General features: G+C 38.2%; 1 protein-coding gene across 3 annotated transcripts in view; it reads left to right on the top strand.

Annotated features, from left to right (window-relative positions):
- Positions 1-16,022, top strand: part of TEC (tec protein tyrosine kinase) — a 44,675-nt gene extending 28,653 nt beyond the window's left edge. For all 3 annotated transcript variants that reach the window (XM_085577850.1, XM_021556054.3, XM_085577851.1), the window contains exons 3-18: positions 1,205-1,306; positions 2,317-2,398; positions 3,936-4,064; positions 5,557-5,597; positions 6,031-6,212; positions 7,165-7,230; positions 8,926-8,980; positions 9,144-9,223; positions 9,766-9,899; positions 10,755-10,829; positions 11,515-11,686; positions 11,849-12,065; positions 12,596-12,660; positions 13,653-13,771; positions 14,104-14,261; positions 14,931-16,022. In XM_085577850.1, coding sequence (XP_085433976.1) covers positions 1,205-1,306; positions 2,317-2,398; positions 3,936-4,064; positions 5,557-5,597; positions 6,031-6,212; positions 7,165-7,230; positions 8,926-8,980; positions 9,144-9,223; positions 9,766-9,899; positions 10,755-10,829; positions 11,515-11,686; positions 11,849-12,065; positions 12,596-12,660; positions 13,653-13,771; positions 14,104-14,261; positions 14,931-15,008 — 1,755 coding nt within the window. In that variant the 3' untranslated portion in view covers positions 15,009-16,022. The remainder of the gene's footprint in view (positions 1-1,204; positions 1,307-2,316; positions 2,399-3,935; positions 4,065-5,556; positions 5,598-6,030; positions 6,213-7,164; positions 7,231-8,925; positions 8,981-9,143; positions 9,224-9,765; positions 9,900-10,754; positions 10,830-11,514; positions 11,687-11,848; positions 12,066-12,595; positions 12,661-13,652; positions 13,772-14,103; positions 14,262-14,930) is intronic.
- The last annotated feature ends 10 nt before the right edge of the window (positions 16,023-16,032 follow it).

Raw genomic sequence — 16,032 nt, 5'->3', positions numbered from 1 at the left:
AACACATTCTAAGTGGTGATGAAACTTCATAGGTAGTTACCTGTAGTGTTTCTAGGGTGAGGAATCCTAACTGTTGTATTTTAAGTTATTCTTTGCTTCTATTTACAAGACTGTCTTTTCAGTTGCTTGTGATTGTACTGGACTTCTGCTATTTGGGCTAAAATTTCCATCCCCAAGAAAGAAGCTGAGTAAGGATTGACACATCTCAAATATTTCAGTAATTGCTAATTATTTCCACATTGTGTGAACAGTGTCAGTGTTTCAGAAGATGCACTCTGGACTGGATGTTCTGGATGTGCTTGGCAAATCAATTTTTTAAATGCGTTTTAATTCAGTACCAGCCATGAGCTGCTACTGCTTTTGTTTTGTTCTGGATTCCAGTAGAAACTTCCTCTCCTATTAGAGATTTGGTTGTCCCAAAAACAACCAAAGAGAGAGGTAGCACTATACTGTCTTTCTGTGGATTTCAGTGTAGACTAAACCTGCTGCATATTATCAGCTGTTCTTCCAAGAGGCTGCTTCTCCAGAGTGTTGAACTACACTGTCATTCCATGCACTGTGCAGCACCTGCTGAGCACCTGTGCCTTCTTTAAAATGCTAATAATTATCAGTGTAGGTGACTAAATCTCAGATTTGGTCTGTGCTTTTGATTTTGCTTCTCTGGGCTTCTGCTAGATTTTTTCAAAGAAGTTTGTTCAATACAGAGCCCACTGTGATCCAGGGTTACACTTGTATCTTTTGCTTTCTGTCTCATCAGAGACTTGTGTTGCCTGTGTAACATGCAAATTTCTCTGAAACCTTAATGGAACACAGCAGAAGCCTCCAAATGGTGGGAGCACTTCAGCAACAGAACAAGAAAGCAGATGAGACCAGTTTTAATCATGAACTCAGCAAGGGGGAAGCACTTTTTTTTTCTCAAGTTATTTTTTGTAAAGAAGAATATATTAAACCTACAATCACATCTGATTGGAAACTTTCTATATAAAGAATTGGTACTTCACTAAGCAAATTTAGTGTACTCAGTGCATTTTCACAAGTGCAGCTCTTTATACTCTCAGTTTTACGACAACTTCTCCAGTTAAAGTCACATAAAGTGAAATCACTACTATAAGTGGGAAAGAAATCAAGATGTCTCTGCTGAAAAAAGAAGAGAATTATATAAACTGATAATCTTTTTACAAATGCTTTTTCTTTTCTCTTACAGAAAAAGTACAGAAAAGGATCTGTGGATATTTCAAAGATTAAATGTGTAGAAGTTGTAAAAAGTGATGGTATTATTCCATGTCAAAATAAATATCCTTTTCAGGTATGTTTTTTAAACACAAAATACATAAATTAAAGTGCTTTTTTCAACAACACTGAGTCATTTGGACATAACTGCCCTTAAAATTACTGTCAAGTGCAAATAATGAGTCCTTTCTTTGTTTCTTTTGGGTTAGTGGGCTGTAATTCAGGATCAGTGGTACAACACATCCCCTGCAAGCTCTACTGCCCTTGCAGTCCCTTCCCTTGGGAGCTGGGCCACAGACACTTGGTCTTTTTCTTTTTCTCACCCTCTCAGCTTTAATTTTGACTGGAAATTGCCCTGCCCTCTTTTTCTGCTGGAACAAATGAGCTGACAGTCCAATTTCCCTGTCTTCATTCTTTCACAGTAAATAAAATCTAATTACCTTGAAATTATAGGAATAAGAAAATCAAAATAAAACTTGTTGCTTTTTTTTTTCCTGTTTCATTGTGAATTGAATGGAAATGAAAACAGAAAACAAAGTTCTTAGACAGGAAAAAGAAAAATATGGAGGTTGGATGCTGTGCCTCCTTACTATAGAGGGAATGGTTGGAGTGAGGAGGAATTCCTCATTCCATTGATGGAGAGGGGCAGCAGTGACTCTGATCCCTTTTTGCCAGAGCAATACTCTTTTTTCTGCCAATATAAGCAGCGGAGAAATAAAAAAGAGTCACTCCAGAGCAATACTGACTCAGATGGGAGAATGTCTGATTACAAAGTAGCTTTAATTCATTACATTGAACTGTTTTTAGAAAAAACACAGTGAAGAATGAACAAAGCAAAGTGTGAAGCAAGCATTTTAAGGAATGCTGACAAAATAATATACCATTACAAAATTCTTCCTAACTTTCCTGAAAACACCATATCTGAGTAATACACCTTAATAACCGTTCCCAGTTTCTGCATTTTGTGCCTGATTACACTAATTTTGCCAAATGTAACAGTAATTTGTCTTACTCTGTTTCTTCAGGAAGAAATGAATTAACATTTTGAGGTGAATGTATTTTGATTATTTCTTTTCTCCCCTCCAGGTTGTATATGATGCTAATACACTTTATATTTTTGCACCGAGTGCACAAAGCCGGGATCAGTGGGTGAGGAACCTGAAAGAAGGTAAGGGGAGTTGCTTATACTTAAATTCTAACATAGGCAGATAGCTGTGCTTGAGCTGTCTGCATGGATTGGCAGTGTGTTTTGGTGCTGTGTTTTGCATATGTGGCCAAAATGGTGTTAAAAACATACCAGTGTTGTGGTTGCTGCTGAGCAGTGCTTGCACAGCATGGAGGATTTGCCTTTTTCCTCTTCTGCCCCCACAGATTGGGGGTGGACAAGAGGCTGGGAGGTGACACAGCCAGGACAGCAGGCCTGGACTGCCCAAAGGGATATTCCATATAAAAAGTTGAGTTCAGCAATAAAAACAGGGGTAGAAGACAGGGATTAGGGTTTTTTCCTTTCCTGTTGGCTGCTGCACAGGGGTTGGCTGAGCATTGGGCTGCTTGTGGGAGATGGTGAGTGATTTACTTTACATTACTTCTGGGTTCTTTTTTTTCCCCCTCTTTTGGTTATTAAACTCTTTTTTGTCTCAAACCAAAAGTTTTTATCTCTTGTTCTTTCTATTCCTTCCCCCATCCCACTAGGTTGTGGGAGTGGGTGAGTGCCTGCATGGGTGCTTAGCTTCTGGCTAGCATCAACCCACAAATTACATAGATTAAATGGTAGAGTTTCTGCTGCTTATATTTACCAATTTTATTTTTTTTAATGGGCCAGCTCATCACTTGCATACACAGGGTGTGGTAACAGGTACTGAGAGTCTCAAACACTCAGACTGTTGTAGTTTGATTTTGTGAAGTGAAGCTGCAATCAGAATTTGACTCTGCTTTTGCACAATGAATTAAAAAGTTTATCCAAGCTAGCTGATGGCATAACTGAAAAGTTTTGTTTGGATGTAGCTCGACAACACTGTGGGCCTTAATCTGATGTAAAATGATAGGAGGTATCTCTGCTGAGATGTGATCAGATAGTTACTTTCACAGTGAACAAAGGGTTTTTTAAAATTTGTCTCTTAATGCCATCTCTCACCATCAGATGCTCACATTAATTACAGGTGGTCTGTAAAGTAATAAGAAATTATTTCTGGGCTGGGGTCAGAGGGTAAGGAGTGACCTCTGAAACTCAGCAAGCCCATAGCATGGGGTAAGGAGCCTTCCAGGCCAAAATGATGAATTGTGCCGCAGAACAGAGATAAATATGAGCTGTTTTTCCCTCCAGAACATTATTTGTAGATGAATTTGAGTCACTTGCAACAGCAATGAAGCTGGAGGCGGAGTTCCCAAAGCCTACAGAGCTGCCTGACTGGTCCCAGTAGTGCAGGGTCTCCTTTCATTGATGCACCAAACCCCTGCTAGGATGGTTGGTGTAGAGGTGGGGGAGTATGGTAACCCTTCTGGAATAAAGTTGTTACCTTATATATATATATCCTCTATAATTGTTGTATCACCTCTGTGTAAACTTGCAAGAGAAGCTGTGCTAAAGAAAGGGCAAGCAAAGATTATGCCTCATGTCAAAGATATTGTAATATGTATTAAAAATTACTCTTTTGCAGACTTTTTTTTTTTCTATCTTTCAAAATATGCTCATTTTCTTCTTGTAGAAATAAAGAACAACAGCAATATAATGGTAAAATATCATCCTAAATTCTGGACAGAGGGAATTTATCAATGCTGTAGACAGACAGAAAAATTAGCACCCGGATGTGAAAAATACTGTCTTTTTGAAAACAGTAAGTACATATGTTTTCTTACTAAGTTCTCCTGCCATATTTTTCTGATTTTTTTATATGATTCTGTCATCACATCTGAATGCCTTGGTATTAGGCAAATATGTAGAGCAGAGTCAATCATTGATAACTGTGCCTAAAGAAAGTAAAAAATAATTACCAAGCATTGTGTAAAAAACAGAAAAGCCAGCAAAATATCCTTTAAAAAAAAAAAAGTTTAGATAAATTTGAAAAGAATTCTTGAAATTGCTGAATTTCATTTGGTTTTTTTTGAAACAGAAAAGCCAGCAAAATATCCTTGCAAAAAAAAAAGTTTAGATAAATTTGAAAAGAATTCTTGAAATTGCTGAATTTCATTTGGTTTTTTTTGTCCCATTTGAGATTTGATCCATTTGACCAAGTGTTTATCTCAGACTGAGGATGAAACCTTATGGTGAAAAAGATTCAGCTACAAATTTTGCCAGCTCTTCAGTTATTTATTAAAAACTCTGCATATCCATATGAAAGAATAATAACTGCATTGCATTTAGTGTTCCTCCACCAAGCTGAAAATGATACAAGAACGTTTAATATATTTACAGACACTGGACTGAATTTCCTCAGAGGTTTGTAAATGTTCCTGTGCTGAACCTGGCTGAGCTGTGACTTCTGCAGGCACTGCATCTTCCAGCCTCCAGTCTGCAGGTTCTGCTGGTTCAGCAGTGGATGCTGTAGTGTGCATTGCTGTGGCACTGCAATATTGTCCAACAAAGGAGCTAGTAATTATTTGATCCTTGATTTAAGGAAAATTCCATAGTAAGGAAAGAAATTGAGCCATTGCTTATCTCCCAGTTAAATCTGTGGCACCCAATGATTTCTTATGTCTGCACAGGCAATCAGCGGGACCTGGGGATTTAGTAGCATTAGAAGACTTGCAGAATAAACAGGGATTCATGGCTGATCTGATTCAGCAAAATGAAAAGCATGACCTATATCTCAACCTTTTAAATATGTGAAAAAAGTCATGCAGGAGAAAAATAATATTGGACCTGAGAGATGTAATAAGAAAATACATACACCTGTTATGCATTATTTAGCAAGGCAGGGTTCAGGGGCTTATGTTTTTTAAAAGGGTAGATGTTAATATTAACAGACTGTTAGTATTAACAGACTTTTAGATCATCATGCTGACAAGAACACAGCTTCATTTTCTTATGCCTTATTTCTCTTGATCCATTTTTATTTCTCATAAATTTTTGCATCTGAGGGCTGGTTCAGAGCTCTCTGTGGCATGGTCTGGTGTGGCATAGATTTTGCCAAATCTGTGGTCAATGTAACCTGCTGGCTGATTTAGGATGTTTTTAAAGAATATTTAATCATTTCTCTTATAGCTTAATTGGAGTTGTTCTTGCTTTTTAAATTTCTAAGCCATACTGAAGGCTTGTTCAGTTTCGGCTAATCTGAAATTTAAACATTTTATTTAGTTTTAAAATTTATAACTGTGCTTTGTTTCTAGATGTAATGAGATTGTCTTCTTCAATGCCAGAAAAAAGTGTGGTAGGTAGAATCTTTAAAATATTGAATAGATAATAACTGCTTTTTGAAAAAGTGCTCACATTTCTCAAAATACTTGCTGTATCCTGGAGCAAAGGTCTATTTCTGGATGCATAAATGGGCATCATGCTCCATCTCAGGGTGAAAAAAAATCCCACTGAAATTTAGCTGCATCTATTAGCTGTATCTGTACTGCTGGTGGAAGATGTGGACAAAAAGCAAATGCCAGCCAGCTTTGCTCTTTACTGGCAGCTGCAAGGCTGCAGCAGAAACCAACCCCATGGATGGCACCTGCATGATTTGCTGCCACAGAGCCCAGCCACCACAGGACTAGCCCAGCTTTTGCCTCCAGAATGCACTGGTGTTATGGTAAGGGTAAATGGGACAGGAGGATGGAGCAGCATGGGATGATAATTTAATAACGTTGTGTTTTCAGCGAAGACCTCCACCACCTGTTCCTCCAGTTGAAGAAAATGGGAATGAAGAGGAGGAGATAGTGGTAGCAATGTATGACTTTGAACCTACAGAACACCATGATTTAAGATTAGAGAAAGGGGAAGAATATACAGTGATTGAGAAGAACGACATTCATTGGTGGAAGGCAAGAGATAAATACGGGTAAAAATGAGTTCCTTTTCTTGTTATGAAGTTAATTACTATTTTTTGTTATGAAGTTAATAAGTCCATTTTCATATTGTAGAAGTCCATATTTACTATGTGTCAACAAAAAACTGCATTAGATTTTACATTAGGCCCAGGCTCTGAAATCTCATCCATATATTCTCACACAGAATCCAATTTTTGAAAGTGCAGTACTCGATAGACAGACTGTGGGACCCAAGTGCAGAGACAGCTGCAGAACTGGAAGCCTTTCCAATTATGTTTACTTTCTAATTTTATAGTTCCCTAATTAAAGTACCAGCCATCCTTTAAAACCTCACTAGACTGGTAAAGTATTCCCACTTAACTGGGGAACGTCTCATTACAGAGCAATATGGTTAACATTTAGCTCAGCAGGCTCTGACTTCCATACTTGAATAATCATCATTTTACTTAACAGCTGGATCATTAGGGACAATTTTTGAATAAGTTGAGAGAGAATTGCAGTGAGATGCAGTAATGACTACAACTTCACATTCCCTCTATTAGAATTTTCCCTGAGGTTTCAAAGATGAAAGTTTTCATATTTCAATATTTATCAGGTTCCTGTTACCATATGTTATGGGTAATTGTGAGTTGTCAGGCTCCTCACATATTTCCCCTGACTAACTGGGACTTCTGAGTGCAGAAGAGTGACAGAGCAGCAGAGGGTTACTCACTTTTCCTTCACCCCTTCTGCTGGTTTTCTTGGACACTTCTGCTGCCCATGACACTTTTCTAGGGACACTGAAAGTTAATGTGGAAATGCTGACGTGGAAAATTAGTTTCTGAATAACCAGTAGAGTAGGTGGGTCAGTAATTAATAATTTACATTGAGAGACCTCTAGTAATTAGCAGAAAGAAGCAACTGTGTTCTAGGCGTGCAGTTTTACATGTTTTCACTCAGATTATATATTCTATATTTTTTTAGAAAACAAGGATATATTCCAAGCAACTATGTAACAGGAAAGAAGTCCAACAACCTTGATCAGTATGAGTAAGTGAATGTTTGAAATGAAACCTAAGCTTCAAGAAGGCAAATGTATTTTTTAGCATTTTGAAAGCAACTGTTCACATATGGTAGCACCTAGAGGTTAAACTTAAACAACTAAAATAGGCAGATATTTTTTCAGATTCTCCTCACTGATTATGTTGGGATTTACAATGTAGAACCAAGTCAGTGTGGCAGCCATCAGGCATGTAGTATTTAGGCTATCACGGTTAAAGCAAAAAAAACCCTCTTAGTTCTCTGGTAGACAAAGGGAAACTTGGAAGGAAATTTACCCATTTTAAGTGTTCTAAATGTATTAGTAAGGTCTGTACAGTAAACAGTAGAGGAGAAAACAGTGGAAATCACTCCAAATAAACATAAAAGATTGGATATTTTGGAAGCTCTAGTTTTTAAGAAAATATGTAATTTGATACATTTCAGGTTTCAGTGTATGCATGTAACTTAGCAGTTATAAATATCTAGCTTTTTTTTTTTTTCAAATGCTTTTTCCAGTTGATGTTTAATTAGGGAGTACTTATTTAAGAACATCAGGGTAAAATTTAACATGATAACCTGTTCTTGATACTCAAATATCATTGTAGGATAAACTGTTGTGCCTGAGAATATAGGACATATTTCATGACTTTTAGATAAAATTAAGTTGTAAGAAAATAATAAATAAAACCAATTTTCAAAGCTAGTAGCTTTTTAGTAGCTCCAAAACTCAGCTACATATGGCTCCTACTTGCCATGGTTTGACAGAAGGCAGAATTCCATCTGGGATTTTGCCCTTAACTTGACTACAGGGAATTCTTTGTTGCTTTCTCATCTTAGAAACTCTTGTGAAGAGCTCTGCTCAGCTCTGGGCTGGGCTGCAGGGCTGGCAGAAGGGGAAGGAAGGAACTGGACTGCCTTATCTGGTCCAGCCACTCTGTGCTTTTACCACCTTGGGGCCAAACTTCTGAGTCTCTGCGTAGTCCAGGGAGCATTACTCCAGGTCATGTACCAACTGCAAGAAACCACTGTCTCCAGAACAGGCAGAATCTGATTAAAGGCTGCTGTGCCACTTCCCTGCTCTGTTACTGAAATAACAGCATAACTCAAAACAACTGCACCACACCACTTGCAAAGTGCCTGGTTTTCCTTTTTTCATTATTCTCTGTTACTGGCTGACATGCTGGTGCTTCTGTAGCTGCTTTAACCTGCCTGTTCAGAGATGTGCAGCCATGACACTTAATTCAGAGTTTCAGCCTCCCCTTTGCTAGCTGGGTCCTCCCTGGGGGCCCGGAGGTTTGGAGATGCTGGATGACAGAGCAGTCTGACAGCCAGCTCCACGGGTGGTTTGACTGGCGTGCGGGCAGCTGCTTCCCCAGGGCTGCCAGCCTTCCCCTTGGGCTGCTCTTCACAGCACCTACTGCCACCAGCCTGGTCGTGTTTGACAAGTGTTTTTTCCAAAACCTTACATCAGTTCCCTGAGTTTTATGGGCTTCTGTGGGATCTCCATGGATTTATTTCAGGGCTTTTTTATGGGACAACTGCACAGTGTAGTAGAGACTTATTTTTGCATGTTATCAATGTTCAAATCTTGATCTTCATTTATCATAAAATTATTTAATCTCTAGTTTCATAATACTTTGCTTAAAGCATTTTAGGTAAATCATGCACCCTGGGGATGTTTTATTTACTGATGTTGTGTTGCAGGTGGTACAGCCGAAACCTGAACAGAAGCAAGGCAGAGCAGCTCCTCAGAAATGAGGTAAGCACATCAGCCTTACAGTATCTACTGTGAAATTCACTTTAAATAGCTTTATGAGTTAAAGCACAGGAATATTTTGGCAACTGCATATCCTGGAACCAAGTGAAAGAATCATGTAACTTAAAACCAGTTGCTCAGAACTGTCAATGTGCTTGTGTTTTAGGATAAAGAAGGTGGTTTTGTGGTGAGAGACTCCAGTCAGCCTGGCCTGTATACTGTTTCCCTTTACACAAAATTTGGAGGGTAAGTTTCTATGGTTTCTCTGCACATCTTGTCTCATCTGAATCCATCTGTATCTTTATCCAAATTCATTGGCTGGGGGAAAGCCAGGAGAAGGCTCAATAAGGAAACAAGAGGAGATTATAGAAAAGACAGATGACTAAAACGAATTTCTCAACTCCATGGTTAGCTCCCATTTAGTTTAATCCAGTGTAGACTTTAACCCCCACCCAAAGGAAGAGGTTTTGCTCTCACACCCCATTTGGTCTCTTCTCTCCTGCCATCCTGCATTTGTGTCCGCATGTGTGAGCTGGACTGGGGAGCTCACCGGGCTGAAAATTAACCTTTTCTGGGTTAATCTTCAACTTGGTTTGAGCACTGAGATGAGGGCGAGTTGCCAGTGCTTAGGATATTTTATGTTCAAGCTGTTCCCAGAGGATGTGGTACTCTGCACCTGTTCTGGCTCTTTCAGTTTACTTTTTCTTGTCAGTGTGTGTCTCTTAAAAAATTCACCACAAATGACTTGATATTATTACTAATTATTATTGTTGTTATTTTTTTTCCAGGGAAGGTTCATCAGGAATAAGACACTATCATATAAAAGAAACGGTGACGTCACCAAAACAGTACTACCTTGCAGAGAAACATCTCTTTAACTCCATTCCAGAAATAATTGAATATCACAGCCATAATGCAGCAGGTATGGATTGGATAATTTCTATCACCTAAGGTTGATTTGAAAAGGAGTTTTAGACATTTTATTGTTTTAACGAAATTTGGAGGGGTTTTGTGGAAACTTCCTCTTCAGGGAAGTCATGAAACACTGCAGTTTAACATTATGTCAATAATGACAGTAATTTGAAAGGTTTTGTGTGTGTCTGTATATATATATATATATGTGTGTGTGTGTGTGTGTGTGTATGTATATATATTTGTATGTATATGATGTATAAAATGTTACTTCCCCAGAGTAACAGAAGAATAGTTGTATCAAGTCAGGAAAAATTGTCCCCTTAGCTCCACATAGTGCTTCTATCAGCTGCCTGTCACCCACAGTAGATGGATAGGGATTGTACTTCCACAGAACACACTCCAGGTCCTACCTTTTTACCTGCTGGTCACTGCCACTTCAAATAATCTAACCTTCCCATAGAGCAAACAGTTGAGGAGAACAATAATGTGTTGTTTAGAAATCCCTACTCCAGATCCATAGCTGCTGGCTGATTCTGGTCTCTGCCCACTGTATGATGGAATGGGGAGAGTATGGGAATTGGTTCAAAGAACAGATATAATACTTCTTTTTTCCAAGTCTGGTCTGTGCATAAATCTCACTCAAGACCTATAATTTCCAGATCTTTACATCAAACTCAGATGGCCAAGCATTTCCTGAGGACATTCTAGAAAATATACCCCAGAAGCATACTTCCATTTTTCATTTATTATAACTGATTTTTCCACATATTCTTAATTGTAGTCTTCAGTGAACAAGAGGCTGAGTTGCTGCCTGGTGCTGTTTCAGAAGTAAACTGTCTCTTGAATTATCATTGACCCTCAGGTCTCGTTACTAGGCTGCGTTACCCAGTGACCCCAAAGAGGACGATGGCACCAACTACTGCAGGATTCAGCTATGGTGATTGCCTGTTATATTCATCTACACTTATTCTAATGATGTTATATATGCTGAGATGCTACAATACTTTCTAAAAGTTTTGTGCTGTAATTGTCTATATGAATATACACTGGTCCAAGCTGTACTTTCAAGACCCTTGCACAGAGTATCAGCATGCAGAGGCACCATGTGCCACTGGTGCTCCAGCAAAATTTGGTATTTTCCTCTATGTTTTCTGCCATGGATATCTTGAGCTCTGCCTTATTAGAGAGCTGTGCCTTTGGTTCTTTCATTAGTCTCCAGACTTCTGACTCAAACTTAACCCTTTGATCTTTGTTGAGGGATTACTGTTTTAAAATATAAATTTGGAATAGCCATTTTTCAAGCGTGGTGATGTGAGCAACTTCTATGCATTGGCACAACTTTGTGGTGACATTATGTTGAAATAAAATCTGATAGTATCAGTATATAATTACTGGCCTCAGGAAAGTTTGAATTTTGACTTCTGTGTTAGTCAGGAGTTGCTTAAAGGTCACATCCACCTAAAAGTTTGTTTTGTGATGTACAGAAGTGTTCAGTTTTCAAGTTAATTCTCAAATTAATTACATCCCTTAATTTGCTACTAGTCCAGTTTCTCTTTCCTCTTCCTTATCCTCTACCAGCTCAGCAGGTTCCTTAACTGCTGTTAATTTGTTCTGTTTTATAGAGAAATGGGAGATTAACCCCTCAGAACTGACATTCATGAGGGAGCTGGGGAGCGGTCTGTTTGGCGTGGTGCGCCTCGGGAAGTGGCGGGCACAGTACAAAGTGGCCATCAAGGCTATTCGGGAAGGTGCCATGTATGAAGAGGACTTCATTGAAGAGGCTAAAGTAATGATGTGAGTTGTGTGGTTGGCACCTTGATTTCCAGTCCTAGGCCTCTGATGCTGTGTACTGATTATAAAAAAACTCTGGGGGAGGAGGTATTTTTGCAGTTTTGTGTGCTGGAGAACTAGCACTGGGTGGAAGAAGTAATAACGACATGATCTCAATCTTTTCAGGAAGCTAACACATCCTAAACTAGTTCAGCTGTATGGTGTGTGCACACAACAGAGGCCCATTTACATCGTGACAGAGTTCATGGAGCATGGCTGCCTTCTCAATTACCTGAGACAAAAACGGGGAGTTTTGAGTAGAGACACTCTGCTTACTATGTGCCAAGATGTATGTGAGGGAATGGAGTACCTGGAAAGGAACAGCTTTATCCACAGAGACCTGGTAACATCCCATTAGGCAATACGTTCCTCTTTGAAATTTTTATTTTTAATGTACCTATTCCTTTTTGAAATGGCCTCTTCATTTACAACTGGTTTTGTTCTTGCAGAAAATTGAGGATGAAGTTGACTCCTTATGGTCTAGCCAAATCTCTAAAACTGCTCCGTACAGAAAATCATGAGAGATTTTTCTCTCCCAAGGAAATGGACTAAAATCTCTCTGAAATGTTTATAAATAGTATCAATTTGTACTGATATAATAGCCTATCTCATTTCTGTATTGTTGCCATTTTCACCACACATTAATCCCTTGAGATGATAATTTTTTTCCTGGTGATCTTTTATACAATAGTGTGGTTGTGAAAATGGTACTATCAAGAGGAGATGCACATGTACTTTATATAATGAGAATACACCACTGAACTTGGTAAATGGCTTAACTTGCTAAGCAGTGGATACAAAGACATTAGATTGCTGTAATTTGTCTGCAAGAGACTCCAAGTTTTCATCCAGCTCTTACCAATCCTATTGCAGGCTGCCAGGAACTGCTTGGTGAGTGACTCAGGAGTGGTCAAAGTCTCAGATTTCGGAATGACAAGGTATGTGGGAGTGCACAAATGCATTTACAGAGACTTGGAAAAATTCACCTAAGCCTTGTACTTAGCCCAAATACAGCATAGACCAAGCAAAATTGCATACAAAAATTATCTTTTTTGACATCTCTGTAAAACAGCCTTTGATGGGGCTTGTTTTGCCTTTTCTAGTGCCTTTAATGCTTGCTTGTTCTGTGTTGATTTCCTTATTCATTTTAAAAAAGATGGAGCTTGTGTTTCAGGGAGCAGAGCTGCTGCAGAGATAATAAAGTGTATTTTGTTAAATAGATGTTAGAAACAGGCTGTTCAGTGAGTTTGGGATTCTCTTAGGATAGATGGTTCAGAGTTGTGCTAGCTGAAGGGCTGGGAGATGCTGAGATCTTGGGGGGGGTTAATTTCCTGCCTTTGTTAGCACCTGCGTGGGTGATGTGTTGGTGAGGCAGTGGTGGGAGCAGCTCTTCCAAGAAAGGTGTTAAAGCACCGTGGTTTGAGTTTTGCCACATCTCTGTGTTGCTGAGTTTCTATATCCCCTGTCAACTGAACTCAGACTGGCTGGTGTAAAACAGAACATTAAATTTCTCTTTTTCCTTCATTTTATCTCATATTGGAGATATTTAATTTGCAGAAGGCCTAGACATGTATTATATAGCTAATAAATCACAAGAAAGGACTCCGGGGTAATATGAAAAATGAACAAGGTTGTGGCTGCAGCCGTAGTACTGCCCCAGGGAAGCTATTTTTATCTTGTGATGCTAATGCCCATGGCCATTAGGTGGCAATGTGAGCTTCTAATATTGCAATCCAAAGCTAAATGAAAATTTGCAGGTTTGGAGGCTGACAAAAGGATATGTCTCAGTTTTTGTTTTGGTCTTTTTGTTCGTTTGGTTTGGTTTGGTTTAGGTTGGGTTTTTTGGGGGGTTTTTTGGGGGTTTTTTTGTGGTGGTTTTTTTGTGTTTTTTTCTTTTATCTTTTTTTTGTGTGTGTGTGGTTTTTCTTAGGTATGTCCTGGATGACCAATACACAAGTTCTTCAGGGGCTAAATTTCCTGTGAAGTGGTGTCCTCCAGAAGTTTTTAATTACAGCCGATTCAGTAGCAAGTCAGATGTCTGGTCATTTGGTAAGATATTCATCATGGAAAGAAAGTGTATTTTTTATATTTTATCTATAGCAGTTAAGCTTTGGTTATTGGGAAGGATTCAGACATCTGAGAAAAAACTCAGAGAAACCATTTGTCATGGTTTTATTAGGGATAAAGTTGCACAGACACATTTAGTTTTGTTATTTATTAAAACCCATGCTACTAGAATAACACATTTTCAGTGATGACACATGTGAAAAGTGTCTAGCATATGGATCTCAAACTATTTATCTATCAGAAAGCCTGAGTCCAGTGCTCAAAATAAAAACATATGTTAAAGAAATTAGTTATTTTCTTTTTTTTTTCCCCAGGTGTTTTAATGTGGGAAGTATATACAGAAGGAAAAATGCCTTTTGAAAAAAGCTCCAACTATGAAGTGGTAACAATGGTTAGCCAAGGACATCGCTTGTATCGGCCCAAACTGGCCTGTAAGCAGATGTATGAAATGATGATGATGTGCTGGCAGGAGGTATATATTTATATATATATATATATATATATGTATATATATTTAAATGTTTTTTCTTTAGATTGAAATAAAGGTTGATCTAGAAACAGCAGTTATCTTTTCTACAGCAGTGTTCTGAGTCCATCCAGGTCTCTCAGCTACTCATATGCAACTGAACTAGAGCTCTGATAAGATAAAACATTAAAGAAATTTCTATGAAATAAATGAACTGTCAGATTAAGTATGTGAAGGCATTAGTAACAAAATTAAATCATTGCTCATTTCAGAGTCAGAAAATAAGTTGATATAAAAGACGCATCAGAGATTGACACCCAAAATTCTTAGGAGCATGAGCAACTTGCATTAAGAATGATTGGAGCAGTTCATTGGGGAAGGGTGGGAATGGGGAAGAAAAATAAAAAAGGTGTAAAACTATGCAAAATAATGAATTATATAAAGAGTGTAGTCCAGCAACAACTATTTATGCCTTTTTCAAAGCATAAAGAAAAGTTGATGCTACTGAGATTGAATGACACATCTCAAAATCCAGACAAGGAAATATTTTTACATTTAATTCCTAATGAAGTGCTAAATTCCTCACCAAATAATGATGATATGTCCAGTAATTTATCAAAATCAGCACAACTTTATTGATTTGTGATCACAGCTGTGCATACGTTTTATTTTCAGAAACCAGAGGAACGCCCGACTTTTGAAGAGTTGCTTCATGCAATCATTGACATTGCAGAGGGTGAAGATGCTTTTTGAAAAAAGACAACAGCAGCACAAGCAGAGAAAATAAGGCACTTCCCAGAGATTTGTGGCTTCATAGTTTCTTTTTAAGAGCTTGGGTGTAAGCTGTTGGGTGCTGCTAAATAAATGTGGGGAACCTGTAATATCTGATGCACTCCAGAACAAGGGGAGTTTTCCATGATGGGAAATGAGCACAGTATCTTCAACAGTATTAGTAATCTCTATATTTTCTCTGAGAAGTCAGCATGGCTGTAAAGTTCAGCTCTTTATGAAGGGAGAAAATGCAGCCAGAGGCCAGGAACCTCATTTGCATTTAGTAGGTTTGGTTCATGTACATACAGTCCACATTTTTGGGGTTCTTTTTACATGGGCAGTAGCATTAGTAGTGATTTGCATGCTTAAAAATGGAAGGTGTTTATAAATGGCTTTTAACTGACACTGAAATGTTTCCAGAGATTCTCCAGAAACATTATTTTTCTTGGTTGATGAGTGTTTATCAAGAAGACAAGATGCACCTCTTTCATTTGCACATACTAGGTTGTTACCAGCTCAGTTTAGCATAACACTCTAAAAGCTGTGCTTCATGAGCCATGATATGCCTGGAGTCATTGTAAGCTTGGCTTACCAGAGACCTCCCCTGCTTAGTCTTCATGTTAATAATGAAAAATAAATCCAAGATTCAGCACAACTGGCTGTCAGTGAACCATTGTACCATGTTTTGGATTAATTATAAAATAATTTATATGCTGTATGTACTGTAAATATATAAATTGAATGCATTTATTTATATAAAGTGGGGAGTTTTTGTCTTGAAATGTTCAAGCACAAATTTGTCTTTTCCTTCACTTAAACACACAATTCTATACAGGAGGGTGTAAATGAAAGAAATTCTCAAGTGTGTTTAAGAAGGGCTCACATTTCTGTCTGTTGTGTGTACATATTGTGATCTAACCTTTCTGTTCATAACAGAAGATGTCATACTGCATGTGTGTGTAAATAAACTAAATGTTACCTGTTGTTTGGAAGCAACTGATTTGTA

Source organism: Lonchura striata, chromosome 4, assembly GCF_050655825.1.
Source record: "Lonchura striata isolate lonStrDom1 chromosome 4, ASM5065582v1, whole genome shotgun sequence".
Lineage (NCBI taxonomy): Eukaryota > Metazoa > Chordata > Aves > Passeriformes > Estrildidae > Lonchura > Lonchura striata.
This window is presented reverse-complemented; position numbering and strand designations above follow the sequence as displayed.